Source organism: Haliotis rubra, unplaced genomic scaffold, assembly GCF_003918875.1.
Source record: "Haliotis rubra isolate DU_JTF1 unplaced genomic scaffold, ASM391887v1 Scf1622, whole genome shotgun sequence".
Taxonomy (NCBI): domain Eukaryota; kingdom Metazoa; phylum Mollusca; class Gastropoda; order Lepetellida; family Haliotidae; genus Haliotis; species Haliotis rubra.
The window spans coordinates 1-21,434 of NW_025765584.1; the positions used below are offsets into that span (position 1 = coordinate 1).

Here is a 21,434-nt window from a genome sequence, read left to right on the forward strand (position 1 = left end):
TGCCATGTACGCTCTGTAATAATACGGCGGGACAATCTAGAAATGGGGTTTCTAACTTTGGAAGCTGGAGTCTGTCAACGTTTTGTTTGTCGATACATGTAACTACGTACGTGTAATTACTGATAATGATACGTACGACAAGCAGGGATAGTGAGTTATACGGTAAGTGACAATTCGTTCAAAGTGACTTATAAAGGTTCAAATGATTCGACATGGATCATTCAAAACATGCGATCAAAGCACTGTGCACTTAACGTGATATGTTGGTCATGTGTGACAACTGACGTCACCGTGAGGTCAAACAGCTCCACATGACAATAACTTTCGGGAACAGCGTCATGCAATACCGCATTGCCCTAATGCCATACAACAAATGGACACAGACAAGTAAATTGTTATGACGTCGTTTCTGAACAGGTGCGCCATTTCTTTTGCTACATTGATTGTGAGCAGCTCAATTTAATGTATTCATTATAGGTCATACTTTGTTAAGCTTGAATTGCATTACAGGCTGCTTGCTTATGTTATTGTTACAGGCTGGCGAGATCCATGGACGAGACCAGCCTTAGATGAGACTAACGGGATTGGATGAAATTGAGGCTCGCTGACGTGAAGTTAACATATGTCATCGTACGTGTATCCTAGATGCCTCATGATGTCAATAACTTGGATTGTTCGTGTCCTATTTACAGACTGCCAGGTCTCAGCTGGTGTAGCGTGCTGGCACATAACAAACATGGCATCTTGTAGTCCGAAATGAACTATGGCGTGAAGAATACTAAGTAATCACTTATAACCTCCTGCATGCGTTAATTTAATGATATCCAGCATGGGATAAACCATGCTGGTTTAGATTTTTAAGTTTTTCGTAGTTTCTAAATTGATTCCAGAAGAACTAAAACGTTAAATTGTAAAAGGCCAATCAAGAGCAGTGAATAATCATATTCACTGTATTCTAATATTCATCTAGAGTGTTTACTGTCAGATGGTCAATCGAATGGGTCACACGTGGCTAAGCAAATAAGTACCAAAATGCCAAAGTGGATATACTGATAGCCAGAAATGTGTCACCCTCTTGAAAGAGGTCCGTGCTTCTCTTTTTGATAACGAATAGCGTCAGAAGCTGGGTGGACCTGCATATCCAGCATATGGCCATGGCTTCACACCGTTTCAGTCATCCACCGCCGGCATAACTCTTTGGATATACGTGCTTTACATGAAACCGGTTTTACTCTTTGACAATGTCCTCGCAACACATGCATATCATCACACAACATCCAACCCAGCGTAGTAAACAACCCAGGGTATTCTAGAATGTTCCAGAAGGTACTCCGACTATGTAAGTGTGGGGCAACACATCCATATCATCACTCACACAACATCAACCCAGCAATAGTCTAACTCCTAGGGCATTCTAGAATGTTCCAGAAGGTGCTCCGACTATGTAAGTGGGGCAACACATCCATATCACCACTCACAATAACATCAACCCCGCATAGTCTGACTCCAGGGCATTATAGAATGTTCCAGAAGGTACTCCGACTATGTAAGTAAATAAAACACATACATATCACCACTCACACAACAACATCAACCCAGCGTAGTCTAAACCCAGGCATTCTAGGTAATGTTTCAGAGGTACCTCTAATTATGTCCAAGTGGGAGCAACACATCTACTATCATCACTCACACACAACATCAACCCAGCATAGTCTCCAACCTTGGTGGCATTATAGAATGTTCCAGAAGGTAATCCGACTATGTAAGTGGGGCAACACATGCATATCATTACTCACACAACATCAACCCAGCGTAGTCTAACCCAGGGCATTATAGAATGTTCCAGAAGGTACTCCGACTATGTAAGTGGAGCAACACACATGCATATCATCACTCACACAACATCAACCCAGCGTAGTCTAACCCAGGACATTATAGAATGTTCCAGAAGGTACTCCGACTATGTAAGTGGGGCAACACATGCATATCATCACTCACACAACATCAACCCAGCATAGTCTAACCCAGGGCATTATAGAATGTTCCAGAAGGTACTCCGACTATGTAAGTGGGGCAACACATCCATATCATCACTCACACAACACCAACCCAGCATAGTCTGACCCAGGGCATTATAGAATGTTTCCAGAAGGTACTCCGACTATGTAAGTGGAGCAACACATGCATATCATCACTCACACAACATCAACCCAGCGTAGTCTAACCCAGGGCATTCTAGAATGTTCCAGAAGGTACTCCGACTATGTAAGTGGGGCAACACATGCATATCATCACTCACACAACACCAACCCAGCATAGTCTAACCCAGGGCATTCTAGAATGTTCCAGAAGGTACTCCGACTATGTAGAGGTGGGGCAACACATCCATATCATCACTCACACAACACCAACCCAGCGTAGTCTAACCCAGGACATTATAGAATGTTCCAGAAGGTACTCCGACTATGTAAGTGGGGCAACACATGCATATCATCACTCACACAACATCAACCCAGCGTAGTCTAACCCAGGGCATTCTAGAATGTTCCAGAAGGTACTCCGACTATGTAAGTGGGGCAACACATGCATATCATCACTCACACAACATCAACCCAGCGTAGTCTAACCCAGGGCATTCTAGAATGTTCCAGAAGGTATCTGACTATGTAAGTGGGGCAACACATGCATATCATCACTCACACAACATCAACCCAGCGTAGTCTAACCCAGGGCATTCTAGAATGTTCCAGAAGGTACTCCGACTATGTAAGTGGGGCAACACATGCATATCATCACTCACACAACATCAACCCAGCGTAGTCTAACCCAGGGCATTCTAGAATGTTCCAGAAGGTACTCCGACTATGTAAGTGGGACAACACATGCATATCATCACTCACACAACACCAACCCAGCATAGTCTGACCCAGGGCATTATAGAATGTTCCAGAAGGTACTCCTGACTATGTAAGTGGGGCAACACATGCATATCATCACTCACACAACATCAACCCAGCAGCTGTGTGAATATCACTTTTCATCCTTTCCAGGGATGCCATTGTATTTGTACCTCCACTCTATTTGAACTACTCTTGTATTTCTTTGCAGTATTAATTTGTATACTTAGTTAAATTTAGAATACATTTGTGATTACGTTTCCAGGTCGTTTTACGGTTTCACATCGAATTCCTCTCCTTACCTATTCTTGGTTAACCTATTGTTTCTACTTGGAAGTATTCTGTCACCTGATAATGGGAATCCACTTCTATTTTTAAGGACAGGGTTTCCGCTTAAGACGTCGTTTATGTCTTAAACAAGCAGTCTTTCCTAGAATCCCAAAGCTAAAGCGAAACACCATTAATAATTCTATTTTCGTTTCTTTTAGCTGAACTACACGTGTCTGTTGGATACTATTTACTGTCACTGAATGTGTACTATTATTATCATGTTTTACAGATTAAAGTCTGTCTTAGATGAACATGCAGCAGAGAGGGTTCGAGTGATCCTGACACAGTCAGGATGGTAAGGCTCATCATCAGCTCAAGGCCCTTGCCCCCTCTACACGCAGCCCAGACAGCGAATGGGACTTCTCCCAGGAAACGCTGCCTAGTCGAACCCACCAAGAACTTTCCGGAGAATATGAAGACTCACCAACACTGCAGCCTTCTGCATTATTATTATTATGTTATTATTGGATACTTATATATCGCACATATCCACGCAGCTAGTGCATGCTCAAGGCGCTGGTATTTCTTCCCTCGATCATTGTATGTCAATCTCAACGGCACATCGTATTATCAATCTCAACTCCCTGGGGAGTATGCAACTCTTGCAGCCACTAGGCGCACCAAGTTATTGTGGCTTTCTCATCCTAGCGAGGTACCCATTCACAGTTATCATTGTAAACCCATTGTAGTGATTTGTACCCCTTTGTAAACTTTCTTCAGTTTAGAATGCAATTAAATAAAATATTACAAATTGAACTGTTCTTTGTTACATGCTGGATACCAACCGAATTCTTTTAACAGCAAATTGTTGTTTCAATCGTGTTGTAACATCGATGCGTAACAATTACAAGTGGAGAGTTACCAGAATAACGCCTTTATACATGTCACTGAGCTCGCGTTTATAATATAGTGTTGCGTTTTACTTCTTTGAATAAATATATATATGACAAATATGGATATTCAGTAAAACAAAATAATAAGAATTTACTTATGGGCGGTTACTTTCAAAGTTAAAAATTAAAAAAGGTGCCACGTGTCTTTCATATGAGGATAAAATGGTTTGTGAAAGCATGTATACCACTCACACACACACCATGTACATACAATACAGTGGTAACTGGTGATAGCCGCTGATACATCTTGTAGTTTTGAATTTTATTATTTCCAAATAATTATGTATTGTGTAATCTGCCTATGTTTCCGTTGGGGGTGATGATATCCTGAGGGAAGTGACCTTACACTGATTGGAGTGTTTTCATCCCGTAATAATTTAGTCCGTTGACACAAACATGCCGATAAATTGTTCCATTATTAAAACAAACGCAAACATAAGTAAACACGTGTAGCATGTCGAGCATGTATTTCAAACCCAAAGGCTCGATACATTGATTAACTGTTGATGTGAACAAGATAAGATACGGGCTAATCATGAACACACTGATCGATGTGTTGTCATGTTGGCCTCGTTGCTATCTACATAGCAAATTTATATCGTCATAGGTGAGGCTGAGGGTTTAACTTCCATATATAGCGTTTAGCCTTTAACTTGACATGCATATGATACGTACCCAGAAACGTGTCTTTTCCTTTGTAGCGTGTACTGATTTCATGGAAGTGTGTTATCGTGTAGGGTAAATGGCTACCGGCCTTACAACCACCAAACGTGCACACATCTGTTTCTGAAGCACGATGGGTTAGTTGTGTTTAAGCTTTGGCTACTAGAGGTAAGACTTGTAATACTATATATGTATATGTATACACTTGCAGCTCCTGTATTTCTATACAGGTACACGTTATTGGATATGTGAACAAGGAATGAACAAAGTGAGGACAATTCGAGATGTGATAGAGGTTAGCGTGCTCGAAACGCAGATCTGAAATAGTTTTTCGAGAAAACTTGTATTTGTTACAAGACATGGTTCAGCCATGACCTCAAACAGATGACGTATGCATCAAGAGGTAGGCTTGACTTTGCAAGCATGACTACCCGGTGTATAATTGACTAGTCTGTGTGTGAGTTTAGTGGCCGATGTATGACTGACTAGTCTGTGTGTGGGTTTACTAGCCAGTGTGTGAGTTTAGTAGCAGGTGTGATGGACTAGTCTGTGTGAGTTAATTAGCATGTGTGTAGGTTACTGTTCTATGCATCGTTGACTAGCAAGTGTATGGTTGACTAGTCTTTGTTATGGCTGGCTTCAACATGCATGGGTTGACTAGTCTGATTATGGCTCACGAATAAATTTATGAGTTGACTCCTAATGGTTGAGTAGCCTGTGTATTGTTAAGTAGCAGATATTAGTGGACTATCTTCTGTCTGAATTTGCTATGGGATGATTAGAGAGGGTGCATGGTTGACGAGTTTTGTTATGGTTAGCTTCAACATGTATGGGTTGACTAGTCACGAACAAACATGGGTTGACTAGACTGTGTGTGGTTAACTAGCAGATATATAGATATAGGAGATATAGACTATCTCCTGCCTGGGTTTACTGTGGGATGATATGAGCCACATGTATGAGGATACTGACCCTTTCACTACATGGTTGACTCGTCTCTGCATGGTTGACTAGACTATGTGTGAGTATCCTAGCAGCACATTTATGTGTTAACGAGCATGTGTTTGTGTTTTCCAGCATGTCAATATGTGTACTAGTCAGAGTAGTGTATGGATGGTTGATTGCGCTTGTATTGGTTGTTCACTAGCTGTGTGGTTGATACTCATGTGTACTACTTACAAGATTGTGTATAAAGTTGACTGGATTGTGTGTGAGGTTGAGAGCTAGTGTTCAGGTTGAAAAACTTTATGTGGTTGAGAGGTAGATCTTAAGTTGACTGGATTGTGTGTGGTTGAGAGCTAATGTTCAGGTTGAAAAAAACTTTATGTGGTTGAGAACTAGATCTAAAGTTGACTAGATTGTGTGTGGTTGAGAACTAGTGTTTAGGTTGAAATACTTGTATATGGTTAAGAACTAGATCTAAAGTTGACTAGATTGTGTGTGGTTGAGAGCTAGTGTTCAGGTTGAAATACTTGTATATGGTTAAGAACTAGAACTAAAGTTGACTAGATTGTGTGTGGTTGAGAGCTAGTGTTCAGGTTGAAATACTTGTATATGGTTAAGAACTAGATCTAAAGTTGACTAGATTGTGTGTGGTTGAGAGCTAGTGTTCAGGTTGAAATACTTGTATATGGTTAAGAACTAGATCTAAAGTTGACTAGATTGTGTGTGGTTGAGAGCTAGTGTTCAGGTTGAAATACTTGTATATGGTTAAGAACTAGATCTAAAGTTGACTAGATTGTGTGTGGTTAAGAGCTAGTGTTTAGGATGAAATACTTGTATATGGTTGAGAACTAGATCTAAAGTTGACTAGATTGTGTGTGGTTGAGAGCTAGTGTTTAGGATGAAATACTTGTATATGGTTAAGAACTAGATCTAAAGTTGACTAGATTGTGTGTGGTTGAGAGCTAGTGTTTAGGTTGAAATAACTTTGTATATGGTTGAGAACTAGATCTAAAGTTGACCAGAATGTGTGTGGTTGAGAGCCAATGTTCAGTGTGAAATACTTGTATATGGTTGAGAACTAGATCTAAAACTCTTTGACCAGATTATGTGTGGTTGAGAGCTAGTGTTCTAAGGTTAAAAAATTGTATATGGTTGAGAACTAGATTTTAAGTTGACCAGAATGTGTGTGGTTGAGAGCTAGTGTTTAGGATGAAATACTTGTATATGGTTGAGAACTAGATCTAAAAAGTTATTGGGAATGAATGACCTGACTGGCTGAGAGCTAGTGTTCAGGTTTTAAAAAATTGTATATGGTTGAGAACTAGGATTTTAAGTTGACCAGAATGTATGTGGTTGAGAGCCAGTGTTTAGGATGAAATACTTGTATATGGTTGAGAACTAGATCTAAAGTTGACTAGATTGTGTGTGGTTGAGAGCTAGTGTTCAGGGTTTACAAACTTGTATGTGGTTGAGAACTAGATCTAAAGTTGACCAGATTGTGACTGGTTGAGAGCTAGTGTTTGAGGTTGAAACACTTGTATATGGTTAAGAACTAGATCTAAAGTTGACTAGATTGTGTGTGGTTGAGAGCCAGTGTTCAGGCTGAAAAATTTTTGTGGTTGAGAACTAGATTTTAAGTTGACCAGAATGTGTGTGGTTGAGAGCTAGTGCCTGTAGGTTTACAAATTTGTATGATGGTTGAGAACTAGATCTAAAGTTGACTAGACTTTGTGTGGTTGAGAGCTAGTGTTAAGGCTGAAAAACTGTATGTGGTCGAGTACTAGATCTAAAGTTTACTAGATTGTGTGTGGTTGAGGGTTGGTTTTCAGGTTGAAAACTTGTATATGGTAGATAACTAGATCTAAAGTTGACTAGATTGTGTGTGGTTGAGGGTTGGTTTTCAGGTTGAAAAACTTGTATATGGTAGAGAACTAGATCTAAAGTTGACTAGATGGTGTGTGCTTGAGGGCTGGTTTTCAGGTTGAAAAACTTGTATATGGTAGAGAACTAGATCTAAAGTTGACTAGATTGTGTGTGGTTGAGAGCTCGTGGTCTCCGGTTGACAAGCATGTGTATGGGTGTTTAGCTTATAAATGTGTTGACTAGTCTGTGTATAGTTTGACTAGGTTGTGGGTGGTTGAGTGGTAAGTCTATGGTTTGCAAATTCAAATAATTAATATTTCATAGAAAGGGACGATAAATGATTCTTCGCATATTAATCCCATGATCAGTTTCTTAATTGTTCTATGTTCCACTCAGCCTTTCTCAAGCTAATTACCATTGTTTGGACCAGGCAATCTTGTGATTGAGACACTGAGCATCGATCTTCGTAACTGGGATACGATGACATACATTAGCCATAATGCAGCCGCTTTGGAAGCTAAGGATGCTAAAGATAAATTCTCAGCAGGATCGTTCCGAGTTTGTTAAAAAATATTAGTACGATTCGTTTTCAGAACTTACAAAGTAGACAAGTCTCGAACTGAACCCATATTCTATTCATTTTGTTTTATTTCAGATTTTGAGTTTCGAAGACACAAATATATATTTTATTTCGGGTAGCCAGTCAGCTGGATCTAAATTTTGCTCATCGGGAATTCAGTACTCTCAGTTGTGCGTTTTACTGGAGGAATTTCGTTTCAATCACTCAAACCTTCTTCGTTGCTTCGGAAGGATTTGGTTATATCAAACTTTGGTGACTGGATAAAACACATTTGATAAGATGCCCATTAATCAGGGGCGGATACAGCTTTTTTGAGAAAGGGCACACTTCATTTCACTTTCACGAGCTCTCTCTGGATCCGCCTAAGTTGATGACGGGTTTATTTTAACCAACTCGCTTCACCTTCCAGTTTTAGAAGGCTTGCAATATAAAAGTCGTGTGCCATTAACCTCATCAGGAGTACAGGTTGTACCAAACGAATAGATTGTTTCAATATTTTGTACGCCGTAGCCACGGATGAGTTTCCAGGAAGTGGAGAACTGGGGGGGGGGGGGATCGCGGAAGCGGTGTGGTGTAAGGGAGATAACTGTTGCCGCGCGTACACTAGCTCCAAACACGGCCGTGTAAATCCAGCGGTGCCTTAGCGTTCCATATCGATGCAAGGAAAATACAATGTTTTGACATGTGACTTACAAAACGAAAGTAAGTACTACGAATGTCTGTTTCGTTATCGGTTCTATGAAATTAGTCACAAGATGGCGTTATTTGCCCATGGAAGGGAATTTGAAGCAGGAAGAAATTAGCGTTGTATTTCTTCCCGAAAGGAGTTAATGATAGCTGCCATCGCTCTGTACTCAAGTGCGAGTCCTGTTCAACGCCACAACTGCAGTGCAGGTTCATCTGGCAAGTATTTGATCGTTAACATCAGTGATATGCAATCTTAACACGTACTCTTCCTGCTACAGGAGTGCCGACCAGTGAAGGTGCTCCTTGAAAGTATCCATTGGTCACCTATTGCTTATTCTGCCATGTCTAGTTTTAATATTTGAATCTGGAATTTCAGCTATTCGGTTTCACTTTAGAACAGAAAGTCCTTTATCAGTGTTAATGTTTGCCATCTTCAGATTCCATTGTCGATGTAGATAAATGACTGTTACACAACACTTTCACAATCCCTTGTCGCTGTATGTGTCTACCAACAAATTGGTACTTTATTCTATCAATTCAGTCATAGCAATGAATAACTTTCTTTTCTCCTTTTATCATTGCTTATCCGAGCAGCCATTTTGATATTGGGGCGTGACAGAGTTATGAATATGTTGTAGATAGGACTATTTGTTGGTATCTAGTTGTTGTAAAATAAAATAAATTTCAGTGTGGAAATCATGCAAAGCGATGCATAGTACATGCATGAATTACATGTGGATTTCAGTGATTATGCTATGTACACATTCAGTATTTATTAAAATGCAGCTGTATCTGAGCTTGAGGGTTATTGTCAAAAGTGGCACATATGAGAAAGCTGTGACCATTTGGACATGCTGGTGAAGTTGGATCCAAGTCAAGCCCCTTTATAGAGTGAGGGGTGGTGGGATAGCCTAGTGGCTAAAGCATTCACTCCTCACAGCGAATGCCCGTGTTCGATTCCCCACATGGGTACTGTACAATGTGTAAAGCCCATTTCAGGTGTCTCCCACAGTGATATTGCTGGAATATTGCTAAAAAGCGGTGTAAAACTATACTCACTCACTGACCCTATAGAGTGTATGCTGTAGTTGACATGAAATGTAATGTTTTCCCATAGGAGCCTATACTAATGTTATATTTTTAAAAACAAATTTTAAATCATAGTTAACCCGAAATGTATTTAAGGTACAGGCATGCACAGTCTGGCCTTAATGAATGAATATATAGAAAAAAATTACCACTTTACCAGTTCCTTTTTCGATTATAGAAAACCAATCACACCAGTTATGTGTTTAATGTCAACTGCATAAAAATAGTTTTGTTCAAATTTAGCATAAATCATCATGTTGATAGACTTTAATTACTGGATGGAGGTACATGTATAAGACATAAAAGGTCCTACACAAAATTAGCCAATCACTGCTGCCAGATGTCTCAATCTTCTGTACTGAAGGCTGTTTAAATTACTCCTATTTGTGGACCTTGGTGTATTGTCTGATTAAAATAAGGGGAGGCAACTCAGTATCCCTGGAGAAGGAATCTCCAGTAAAATGGATGCTTGCAGGGGTGGAAATACCCCATTGCCCGACACCCAAGTCGAGTGTTTTTCTCTGTCGGGCAAGCAAATTTGTATATCACACTGTACCGGCGTCCAGTTGACTTTCCAATGTTAATTATGTTGTTTATTTAAAAAATCAACTAGAAAATCGGCCAGTATAGTGGAAAAATTATCAGGGCAAGTGATTTTTTACATGTGCCACTGTACCTGAGTACACTAGCATTTTTAAAGTTATTTCCACCCCTGACTTGTCATGTAGGATGCCGGCTATTTTGTTTTGTCTAAAACTGCATTGTAACTTTATCATGTGAGGTCATTGCACTGAATGAAAAGAGCAATTGAGTATCACAAGCAGCACATTAGAAATTCAGGGAAATAATTGAGTGCACACACTAACAAGTATCATGGTATCTTGTCACGGATCTCGTCAATACACATTTATGGCTGATATCATGTAGATTAATAACATGCAATATATTTATGAACAGTAAGTCTGAAATCTGCTCATTTCAACTGCTTACAAAATTGCAATTCAGTGTCGCGACCATCACCATAACATAATGAACGCACAAGTCCTACACTGTGAGCAAAAGTAAAGGAGACAAATCCAGCAGGTAGTTCATACACTAGAAGTATTGTGTGCAGATAAAATATCATTTTTTGTTGTTGTCTGGCTATTATTAGTAAATAGTCAATTTTTTCCAAACACCTGGTATAATCACCATGGTAGGGATTCATAAACACATGCTTACTTTATGGCTGGAATTGTATGATCAGGTTTCATTATGGAAATGCTAATGTCACATTTAATGTTAAAACAAAGTTATCATTAAGAAATTCAGCCATATCAGAATAAAAAACACTAAAGGTTTATCCGAGTTAACATCAGATAAGGAGAGGAAATATACATGGAATCCACCTCCTTTTTCTTATGATGTATCTCAATCTCGCCCTTCAAAGATTTGGTCATTAATGATGTTTCTATAAGTCAGTTGTGTAGCCAGTCATCAATATATATCGTAAAACAAAAAGAATATTCATAATGTTACAATTATTTCTGTGTTTCATAGGACTTAATATACCAGCAATACTGTTGGTATGCATGGCCTGTGACACAGGCTGAATCAATTGTCATTGTCAGACAGTGGAACCGTTATGATTTCATGTAGTCTGGCATCATTCTTTTGTATAAAACTGCCTAATCAAGTTATTTTGTAAATTCACATTGTGTATTTTCATAAAATCACTAACCTCTGAATTATGTGAATGTTATTTTTCAAAACAATAATGGGTGTATATAGTGCGCATGCCTTTCTGTCATGTCAATCATTGGTCTCAGAAGGTCCTTTACGCGATGTTTCAATTTTGTTGAATTGTTATGGAGTTGTCTGCAGCAGTTGTCTGACATTTTATCTACTCATATGTTTCCTATATATTGCTCTGTGATATTTAATTATCAACCGCCTCTCATACCTCCATTTATAATATTTACTGTATATGTCTATATATGTATGTATTATTTTTCCTTATCCTGACTCATGCTATTTGCTTGTCTCCTCCTCCTTGCGAATGATAGTGGAACACTTGAATCCCTTTGAAGTTCTCTTTAAAATAAAGCGGACATAAAATCACTCACCTGCAGTAGCCTCCCTTTACCCTTTGGCGCCGTTTTAGTCACATGATCAACCATGCTTGTCACTCTCCTTCTTCGCCCTAGCGGACGGTTGTGAGAGCGCCTGGATCCCTATACGGCACTATATCCTTTTTCTTTGGACCACTACTCAAAAAATACGGTTTAAAATTTTGTCTAAATTTATATATATTTCACGTTGTTTGGCATGATATTTCATCGTGTTTACAATTGTTGAAAACTTGCTTTCGTTGCAGGTACCGGTTGTCTGCGGTTATCATCATTTATTATGTCCTAATTGCACTATCACATGTTCTTCCAGCTTGCGCCTGTCAACTTTGTCAGCATTTATCTATTGTTGAAATTAATAATTACTTAATTTGTATTCATAGACGCCCTAAGGACTGGTCTAGAAGACATTCACAAGTCGTGTCTAAATCAAGTGATTGGCGCTTGATATTGATAATTGTTTATTAATTACTGCTGCTGAAGTTCAGACGACGAATGATGCATCATCACTGCACTTTGTTGGGATTCTGGTGACAAGTCTTCTTGACATATTATCGGAAGATTGAAGAAATAAGCTTCAAGTCATGATTCCAGAACCGGACATTGCTCCGCTTCCATTACGGTCATGGCAAGGGTTCCACAGTCTACTTACCTACAATGTAGGACATCAGCAGATTTCTGGGTTCATCTCACCACAGAATTGCATGGTCGTCTCAGAGGATCGCTGGGTCTAGATACAAGCCATGGTATCTCAAGTAATACTCTCTCCGTTGACACTACGAAGTTTGCAACCACGCTCCACTACTGAGATTCGTCAATGCTCATCTCAACAATATGGATCCGCTTAATCCACTGGAGAGTCTGGAACCATACCTGCTATGGTAGACTCAGAAGTTGAAGGTTTCATGGAGGAACCTTTTTATCAGAGCCGGTTTGCAGCATTCAGTTCTAATACGTGGATGCATCACTACAAGGATGGGGTGCTCACCTCAACAACGAAGTGGCAGCAGGGAAGTGGTCGAAGTCAGGATCAAAGTCTGCACATTAACATGCTGGAGATGAGAGCAGTGATCAATGTTTTACGACACTGATCCAGTTGCATCAAGGAACGCGACGCTCATGGTCCGTGACGGACAACTCCACAGTAGCGCTTCTACATCAACAAATGAGGATCAACAAGATCAACAATCTGCTAAATCTCAGCTTTCTCCTGTTCAGCATCGTCAATCAGCGACCTGACCATCTACATAAAGACGTGTCACATTCCAGAAGCAAGAATGTCATAGCAGACACCTTATCTCGGCCCACTACAACCATCCCTGACCTGACGGAATGGATGTTATATCCAGAAGTGTTCGCTCGTCATACAGACAATAGGATCTCCGCTGATAGACCTGTTTGCAACAAAGTTCAACAAAGCAGCAGGACTTAAGCCTCCAAGAGCCTCCAACCCTCACGAAGTCAGAGCTTTGGCATCGACACTTTCGCCTGCATGGGAATTGCTCGATCTCTACGATAATGGAGGGCTGCTTTTGGAAGTCGGAGACGGTGTTTGCCAACCACTACCTCAGAGACATCATCACCGAGGACGTCTCCGGCATTCACCACCAATTTGGGCCTCTTTGTTGTAGCACAGCAATTGACTGGTTCCACAAAGGCTGAGATGAATCTCACCCTTTATCACATGACTTGTGAAAGCCAACGCTCTGGAGAGCAAGAGCTTAAGTCCATGCGCCGCGTCTAGGACAGACTAGCATGAGTGATAGACCCTGTACTTGTAAGGACTTACTGCATTACATGAAGAAGGGTCGCTTCTCCACTTGATCACGAGCATCAACAGATGGAGTTGCAATAAATCCACACATAATGTCAGGAGAGGTTCAGGAAGAATTCTGACAAGTTGTGGTCCCCCAGACTCATCAGAAGAAGCTGGAAGAAAAGGATCAACACAAGTGACATCATAAGTTCCCATAGGGGTATGCAGGACGTAATACAACAACCAGTGAATCCAGAAAGTGGCCTGACCCACCACCATTTCCGGCCGGATTCAACAAGCAAATAGCATGAGTCAGGATAAGGAAAAATATATGAGGTCAGCCCTCCCAACCTCCCCCATATGGTACTCTGGATTTCCCTGTAAATCCGGGTGTCGGGCTTACATACGGAGAGAGTGACAAGCATGGCTGATCATGTGACTAAAATGGCCCAAAGGGCAAAGGGAGGCTACTGCAGGTGAGTGATTTTACGTAATTTTACTACAAAGGGATTCAAGTGTTCTACTATCATTCAAGGGGAGAAGGGAGACAAGCAAATAGCATGAGTCAGGATAAGGAAAAATAATACATATAGACATATACAGTAAATATTATAAATGGAGTCAGAAAATTACATACTACTTATGTTATTGTACATATGATGAGATGTAAATCATAATCTGTCTGTCTGTCTGACTATTGTGATTGGATTATGAGAGGGGTCCACGGGAGAGGGAGGGAGATATTAACTTTGAAAACTTTGTGTCTACATTCCATTGTTTACGTGTTAATTTAATGGTATACACTTTTCATTATACCTTCAATTGTATTTTGCCTGTAGATTGTTGGAAAGATATTTGTTTGTAGCTCCTGGTTTGTCACTGTGGGATGTTTGTTGTTCAGATGTTTCCACATCCATTACATTACTCCCCTCCTTTCTGACTTAGTTGCACTGTGCACAAAGTGCATTTTGTCTTAGTGCCAGATAATGGGCGTATTCACAATATTTCCAGGCGCCACTCTTAATATCGGCCATAACTGATTTTATTGAAGGAGAATAACTTCGCAATTAGTGTTATAACGGAAATTTGGACCCGTCCCAGACCTGAAAAGTAAAATAGTAACAAATTCAATTGTTTGTGAGCTCCAGATGACACGTGCATCAAAGTCAAATACAATACTCAACTCTTGTTTGCTGTCAGGAGCTTGAATTATGATAGGATAATTTTTTCCATTTTGTAGACCACTATCGCAGGGTAAATGGAAAGTTATCTAAACATCATACATCAATCAAATTCAGCTATGTTATATGTACAGCTGATCTGATAAGATAAATATTGAAATGTTGGAAAGTAATCTATATAGTGACGCTATTGAGCCTTTGTCACCTGGTTATGTATGCTGCATTAATGCAGTGATAACACTGTGTCACAGTAATATAATTCAGACTCCTCATAACACTCAAACATTTAGTGAACACAGGCAACATCATTGTAACCATTGCTTCATTGTCAGGCAGTGGGCAACCACTTGGTGATTGGATATAGGGAGCTATACAAATGGACTTATTATTATCCCCTCACGCTCGTTAAGCGTGAAGCGGGGGATATAGTATTAGGCTCCTCATCGTCGCATTACAAACAAATTGGAATATCTTAAGGGCCGTTGACTAGATTCTTTTCATATTTGGTACCTAGATCCATCACAGTGTGAGAAAGGTCCCAGTCATGTTTGGTGACCATGACCTTCATTTCAAGGTCACAAGGGGACTTTAACATTTTTCCCTTGACAGCACAATATCTCAAGAACCGTTCACTTGATTCTCTTAATATGCGACACCAAGCTTGTGTGTTTGAACAACTACAGAGCAAGATATCAAGATAGGTTTACTGGTCATGTTTTTTGTTGGCATTTAACTTCATCTTAAACTACACCTTTCACTGTCATTACTTTTTGAGTTTGATTTGATAATATGCGGTGGGGATTATGTCACCTAAGTGACAATACTTATTATTATTAAATCGTCAAGAATTAATTCATTATTCTGAGATTGTTCTTGTCCAACTGTATAGTAACCAGATTTATTACACACATTCTGAATATGTTTATGAGATAATTTTGGTTATTTGAAACAGGTGTTGTGTAACCAGTTGAAAGTTATCCAACGTGTGATGCGTAACCAAACTAGGTTATTCAACGATAGTGACATCATAATTCTGTACTGTCATTTGCCAATAAAGCCGATTTTTCCAAAGATGTCAACCGAACAAAACATTAGGTTTGTGGATAATTAAAATTCAATTTTGTGTCCTGGAGATTAGTATTATTTTCAATTGAATATGTTTAATTGTTTATTTTCATCTATGAAGTAGTTATCTCCCTTTCCTTTTTTTTTACATCTGCTTGATTTGTCAACATAGATCACACTGTTTTCCGTCCTGTGTGTAGTAAATAGATCACGCTTTCAGCTCATGAATAAATCAAATTGTTTTTAAAATATACTGTAAACCATTAAAAACGCAATTTTACATTCATACTTTCTTTACTCACACCAATTTCAACATATATAAACTTAACTGGCAGATATGTTTTAAGTGAACATCTGTGAATAATTTCATCTGAAAATGTCCAGTCAACAACAACATCGGTGACTTAACAACGACATCAAACAAAGGAGGGATCACTTGGAGTCAATATCGTGTGTGTCCACCGCGTGCGATGCAAGACATGCTCGCAGTCTTTGGGGCATTGAAAGACACACATTCTCAGAACAGCTGTTGGATGGTCTGCAACCTCTGATGGTCTGTGGTCTGATCATGACACCACCCTCCAAAACGATCATGTTCAAGGACACAGTTTGGCGCAAGTCTTTCTCCTTTATGTCGATAAATCTGTGGACGCCCATCTGCAAAGGATAAGTTAAACCTGGATTCATCTGACAAAATGACATCTGGCCATGTCCTGTTGCCAAGATTGGCCCCTTTGCTGGCCATCGTTGTCTGGCAAGTCTGTGACGATGCAATAAGGTTGGACCACGGCACGGGTGACGACACGGATGTTGAAGGCAGCATGGCGTCCTTGCACCTTTTGGGCTGAAATGACGCGTTGACTTGTCCCAATTGTCCTCCTTGCCTCATCATCAGCTGTTTGGAACCGATTTCACAAGTGTGAAACTCGGATATTATGCGGTTTCATCAAGCTGTTATCACAGGTGGTGCACCAGGTCGCTGAGACGATCAGCAACACTTCAGGTAGCCGAAAAACGTTGTCTGAGTTGACTTACAGTGGATGGATGCACATTAAAGTGCCTGGCAATCATCACATCGGAAGCACCTTGGCTGACCATACCGATAACCTGATTCCTTTTGTCTTGTGTCAAGTGTGGCATTTTCTCAAAGTGATTGAGTTCCACAATTCCCTTGTGCTTTACAGGGCCTGGGTGCAGGTAATGCATGCATGTACAACGTGTGTCATGAATGTGGTTATGTTTTTACGAGAAATGTCAAATGTTCAGTATTAAGTATCAAAGTTCATGTGAGAGGAATGCTCCGGGACTCGAACTTCGAAATGGGCCAGAATAACAGCCTTTTATCCCTACATCCTCTGTATCGCAGGCAAAAATCTTCAATAGAACTTTTGTGAGTTTCAGGACAACAAATACCAATTGCTTTTAATGGCTTACAGTGTATATTGTTGGGATATTTACCATATTCAACACCCACTCGCTTTAAGTGATCTATTTATTACACACAGGATAGGAGTGTGATACAATCAAGCAGACAATGCCGGATATAAACAAAATGAAAGGGAGACAACTCTGTCATGACTAATTTATAGGCGAAAATAACCCATTACAAAAATTTTAAGCTCATGAATAAATCAAAATGTTAAAAATATCTCGTTGGAATGTTTTCCATATTCAACACCCTCTTGTTTTGTAATCTTTCTATAGATAACATAGGCGGATCCAGAAATTTTCAAAGGGGTGGCGTTCAGGGGTTCAAACCCCGAACCCCACTTTGGCTCTGCCATTGCAAAACATTAACTTCAATGTGGTCTTTAGTCATTTTCAAAAAGGTTGGGGTTCGAACCCTGAACCCCCTCTGGATCCGCCATTTGATAACATGTAGTTGGTATATAGCGTGCGTAATTTGGCGTAATCTGTGCCATTGGTGCTTGTTGTTTGAAAATCATATTTCCATCCATCGTTTTGTTTTCAAACATGAGTTAAGGCCACACATATTTTCATTTTTTTATTGATTTTTTTTCTAGATTATGAAGACTTACAGAAATACAGCTTTAATCTCTTTTCAGAGCCATATATGGTGCCACACAGTTTACAAAGCTTCAATAAACATGCAGTATTTCTCTTTTAAACTTGTGGCATTATTGCAGGTATCTATGGGCTGCCCAATGTGTTTTTAATTGATTTGGGATCATTTGAAAAGACCAGCATTTTAGAATAGGAACATAATTACCAGAAATGGATCACTTCTTTCACATTTTCAAAGAACATATAAATGTTTAGTGTGCTAATTGTGTTAAGTAAAATAAGTTTGAAACAACTCTATAAGGCAGTATATTTGCAAAGGACCTAGGAATAAATTACATCAGAGGTGAGAGAAGGTTAAACCAAGATTTTGAAATACCGGTAGGAGAGTCCCTGTAATACCCAAGTCACTTCCCTCTCTCTGTCCTGTGGACACACCAACTGCAGCAATGAGAATAGTGTTCAATCTTCCGTAGTTTGTGACACCAAGCGAGATACTTGATACCTTGACAACACCCTGTTCATTTCTTGTTTCATCATACATATTGACATCGATCGCTCATAATGTAAAACAACCAGTTTGTCTGATCTTACCTTCATGTTATGCTGCTTTAAACGATACTGTTTCTCTGCTATTCAGATGGATGGTAAGGACAGGAAGCCACCAGATCCTGCAGCTGGGATGGCTGAAGGGATGAAGGATGTTACTGATGAAGCAGACCTGCCTTCAGATGGGATGGTATCAGGTATGGACATCATCAGTGACGCCACTTCCACCAATACTCAACAGCAACCACAGACACAGACAGGTCCTGATGGGTCATATCCTCAAGGCTTTACAGGTCAGCCAGGACAGTTTCAGGACAGTGGCCAGCACACCAGTACACAAGGGCATGGACACACCGGTCAACAGGTGCCCCCATATCCTTACCCAGGTCAGCACTGGCAGGGGCCTGGTCAAGGACAGCCAGGCTATCCGTATCCCTACCCTCAACAAGGAGGGGAGAATCCATACACTCATATACCACCTTATGATGCAAGGTATGGCCATTACGATTACAGGTATGGCGGGTATATTCATCCACAAACTGGTGCCCTCTTTAGATGGCCTGATCCTTATGGTCAGCAGCACTACCCACAGCCTGACGGAAGCCAGCAGCAGAATCTCCCCAGCAAGGTGTGGAGACAAGTGGACAGACAGGCCCACAACCTGCATCCTCCAGAAGTGGTCAGACAGCACAGAATGACCCGAACTTTACAACTTCACAACCAGATTCCACAGCTGAGAGAGAACTTCCACCTAGACCACACCCAGCTGGCTCATACCCTGCACACCCGTTCTATCCAGGACAACAGGTTCATCCCCCTCCCCCGAGTTACTCTCTGTATCCATCTGAATTGCCCCCGCCATATGATGGTCAGCAGGGACGCAGGCTGAAACTGGAGCAGGGTAGGTGACTTATTTGTCTGTAGAACCAAACAGTTGATGGTTGTCTGTATTGTGTTCATATTGGAGCACTGTACACGTTTCAGGTTAGCAGTCATGGACTGATTGATATTGAAAATATTTACCTCTTTCAGAAAGCTATGTAAGTCCTTTATTTTGAGCCAAGTGTACCAATTTTTACAAATACATATATGTTACAACATGTAAACCCATGAAGATCCAGGTGAGAATTGGTCTTCAGTAACCCATGCTTGTCGTAAGAGGCGACTAATGGGATCAGTTTGTCAGGCTCACTGACTTGGTTGACACATGTCATCGTATCCCAATCACGTAGATTGATGCTCATGCTGTTGATCACTGGATTGTCTGGTCCAGACTCGATTATTTACAGACCAGCTCCATTTAGCTGGAATATTGCTGATTGCAGCGTTAAACAACAAACCAACAACAACTACAGTGTGTATGTTATGTTCATACAAATTGCAAAATTGAATCCACACCAATAGTAATCATATTCATTAAGATTATTTTCAGCTTGGTATGTTTGATGGTAGATATGTGAGGTGTCTCTGTTCACTATATTTCAGATCAGTATGAGGCAGAGAAGAAGTACCCCATCACTGACGCTGTGTCTGCAGCGTTACCTGAAACAACAGAGGAAACAACAGACCATGCAAGCAGCCCAGAGGAAACACTCACACAAGACTATGTGTCTGAGGAAACACCTGGCTGAAACAAGGATGACTGATCAGGATGTGACAGGTAGGAACTGTCCAGTTGTCCAGTTGTATAGGGATTCCAGGGTAGAATATTGCTGGTTGTAAAATATTCAATTCTTTACTTAAAGTAACTGAGAATAATGAACAAAGTCTAGTCATATTATAGCAGTCAAGTTAAGTATATTTGATATTTCGCTTTTGACATATCTGATGATAATAATACATTTCACGTGGACTTTTGAGAGACATCAGTATTAAGTCAAGATCACTGGAGTTATTGTAGGAAACCTTGCTAAACTATTCTGAGGTTCATATTTAATTCATAAACAGCAAGGCATTTTCCAGTCACTGAATGTGCAGACTGACATGTGATAACCATATCTGCACCTGTCATAATGTCATGGTTATGTCAAATGTCAAGGTTACTTTGAAGGTTATTGACATCTCTCCTTAAATTGTTTCATTCAGAAATTATTGTCAGGACTTTTTATAATAAGACATCATAAGTCTGCAATCATTATATTCACTGACTTCATTTCCAATAGTTAAAGGTTCAAGGTCACACAGTATGTTTACATTCTTAGTATGTGCATTTCATTCTAGTGATGTCATTAAACAAGAAACATTTTAAGGAACCTTTTTAAGGTAATGAGGAATGTTTGGCTAGATTTACTGCTTAAAACAACATAAAGGGAACAATATACCGAGCTTGCGAGGTCGATATTGTTTTTCTCAGGTCAGTAAAACCGATATCGACCTCTAGAAGAGTCTATAATTGTTTTATTATATAATGAAAGAGAAGCGGGTTTTAACATAAACTTTTAATGCACACATTGTGCCATCTTTCAGCGATTTGATTGGCTGAAAAGCGGGGAAGCCCCTTCATGCACGAGGATTCTTTGTCTATTTTAGTAACCCAAGTCGATATAAGTAATTTATCAGAAAACTCAAGTCAATATCCTGTTTTGTAGTCAATCATGTGACAGTCTTTTGACCAATCGTGGTACAGGAAAAATACTACCTATATAATAAAGATGAATATAGACAGATAAGGTTGTAAGGCAAGTCTAAACCATTTCGTGCTTTATTTATACCATTGTATATTCAGATATCACTCCATCTCACAAGATTGAAGTAAGAGGACTACCTGCCACAATCACCACTGACAGCATTAGTCTATACTTGAGAA

The 21,434-nt window shown here is 39.9% G+C and overlaps 1 protein-coding gene across 1 annotated transcript; it reads left to right on the forward strand.

Moving 5' to 3' along the window:
• Nucleotides 1-4,914: 4,914 nt before the first annotated feature.
• LOC124271689 (glutenin, high molecular weight subunit DX5-like) lies at nt 4,915-21,429 on the forward strand. Its single transcript, XM_046706845.1, has 4 exons — nt 4,915-4,951; nt 18,720-19,529; nt 20,114-20,288; nt 21,354-21,429. The coding sequence occupies exon 2, from the start codon at nt 18,720-18,722 to the stop codon at nt 19,515-19,517; it is 798 nt and encodes a 265-aa protein (XP_046562801.1). The 5' UTR covers nt 4,915-4,951; the 3' UTR covers nt 19,518-19,529; nt 20,114-20,288; nt 21,354-21,429.
• Nucleotides 21,430-21,434: the final 5 nt, after the last annotated feature.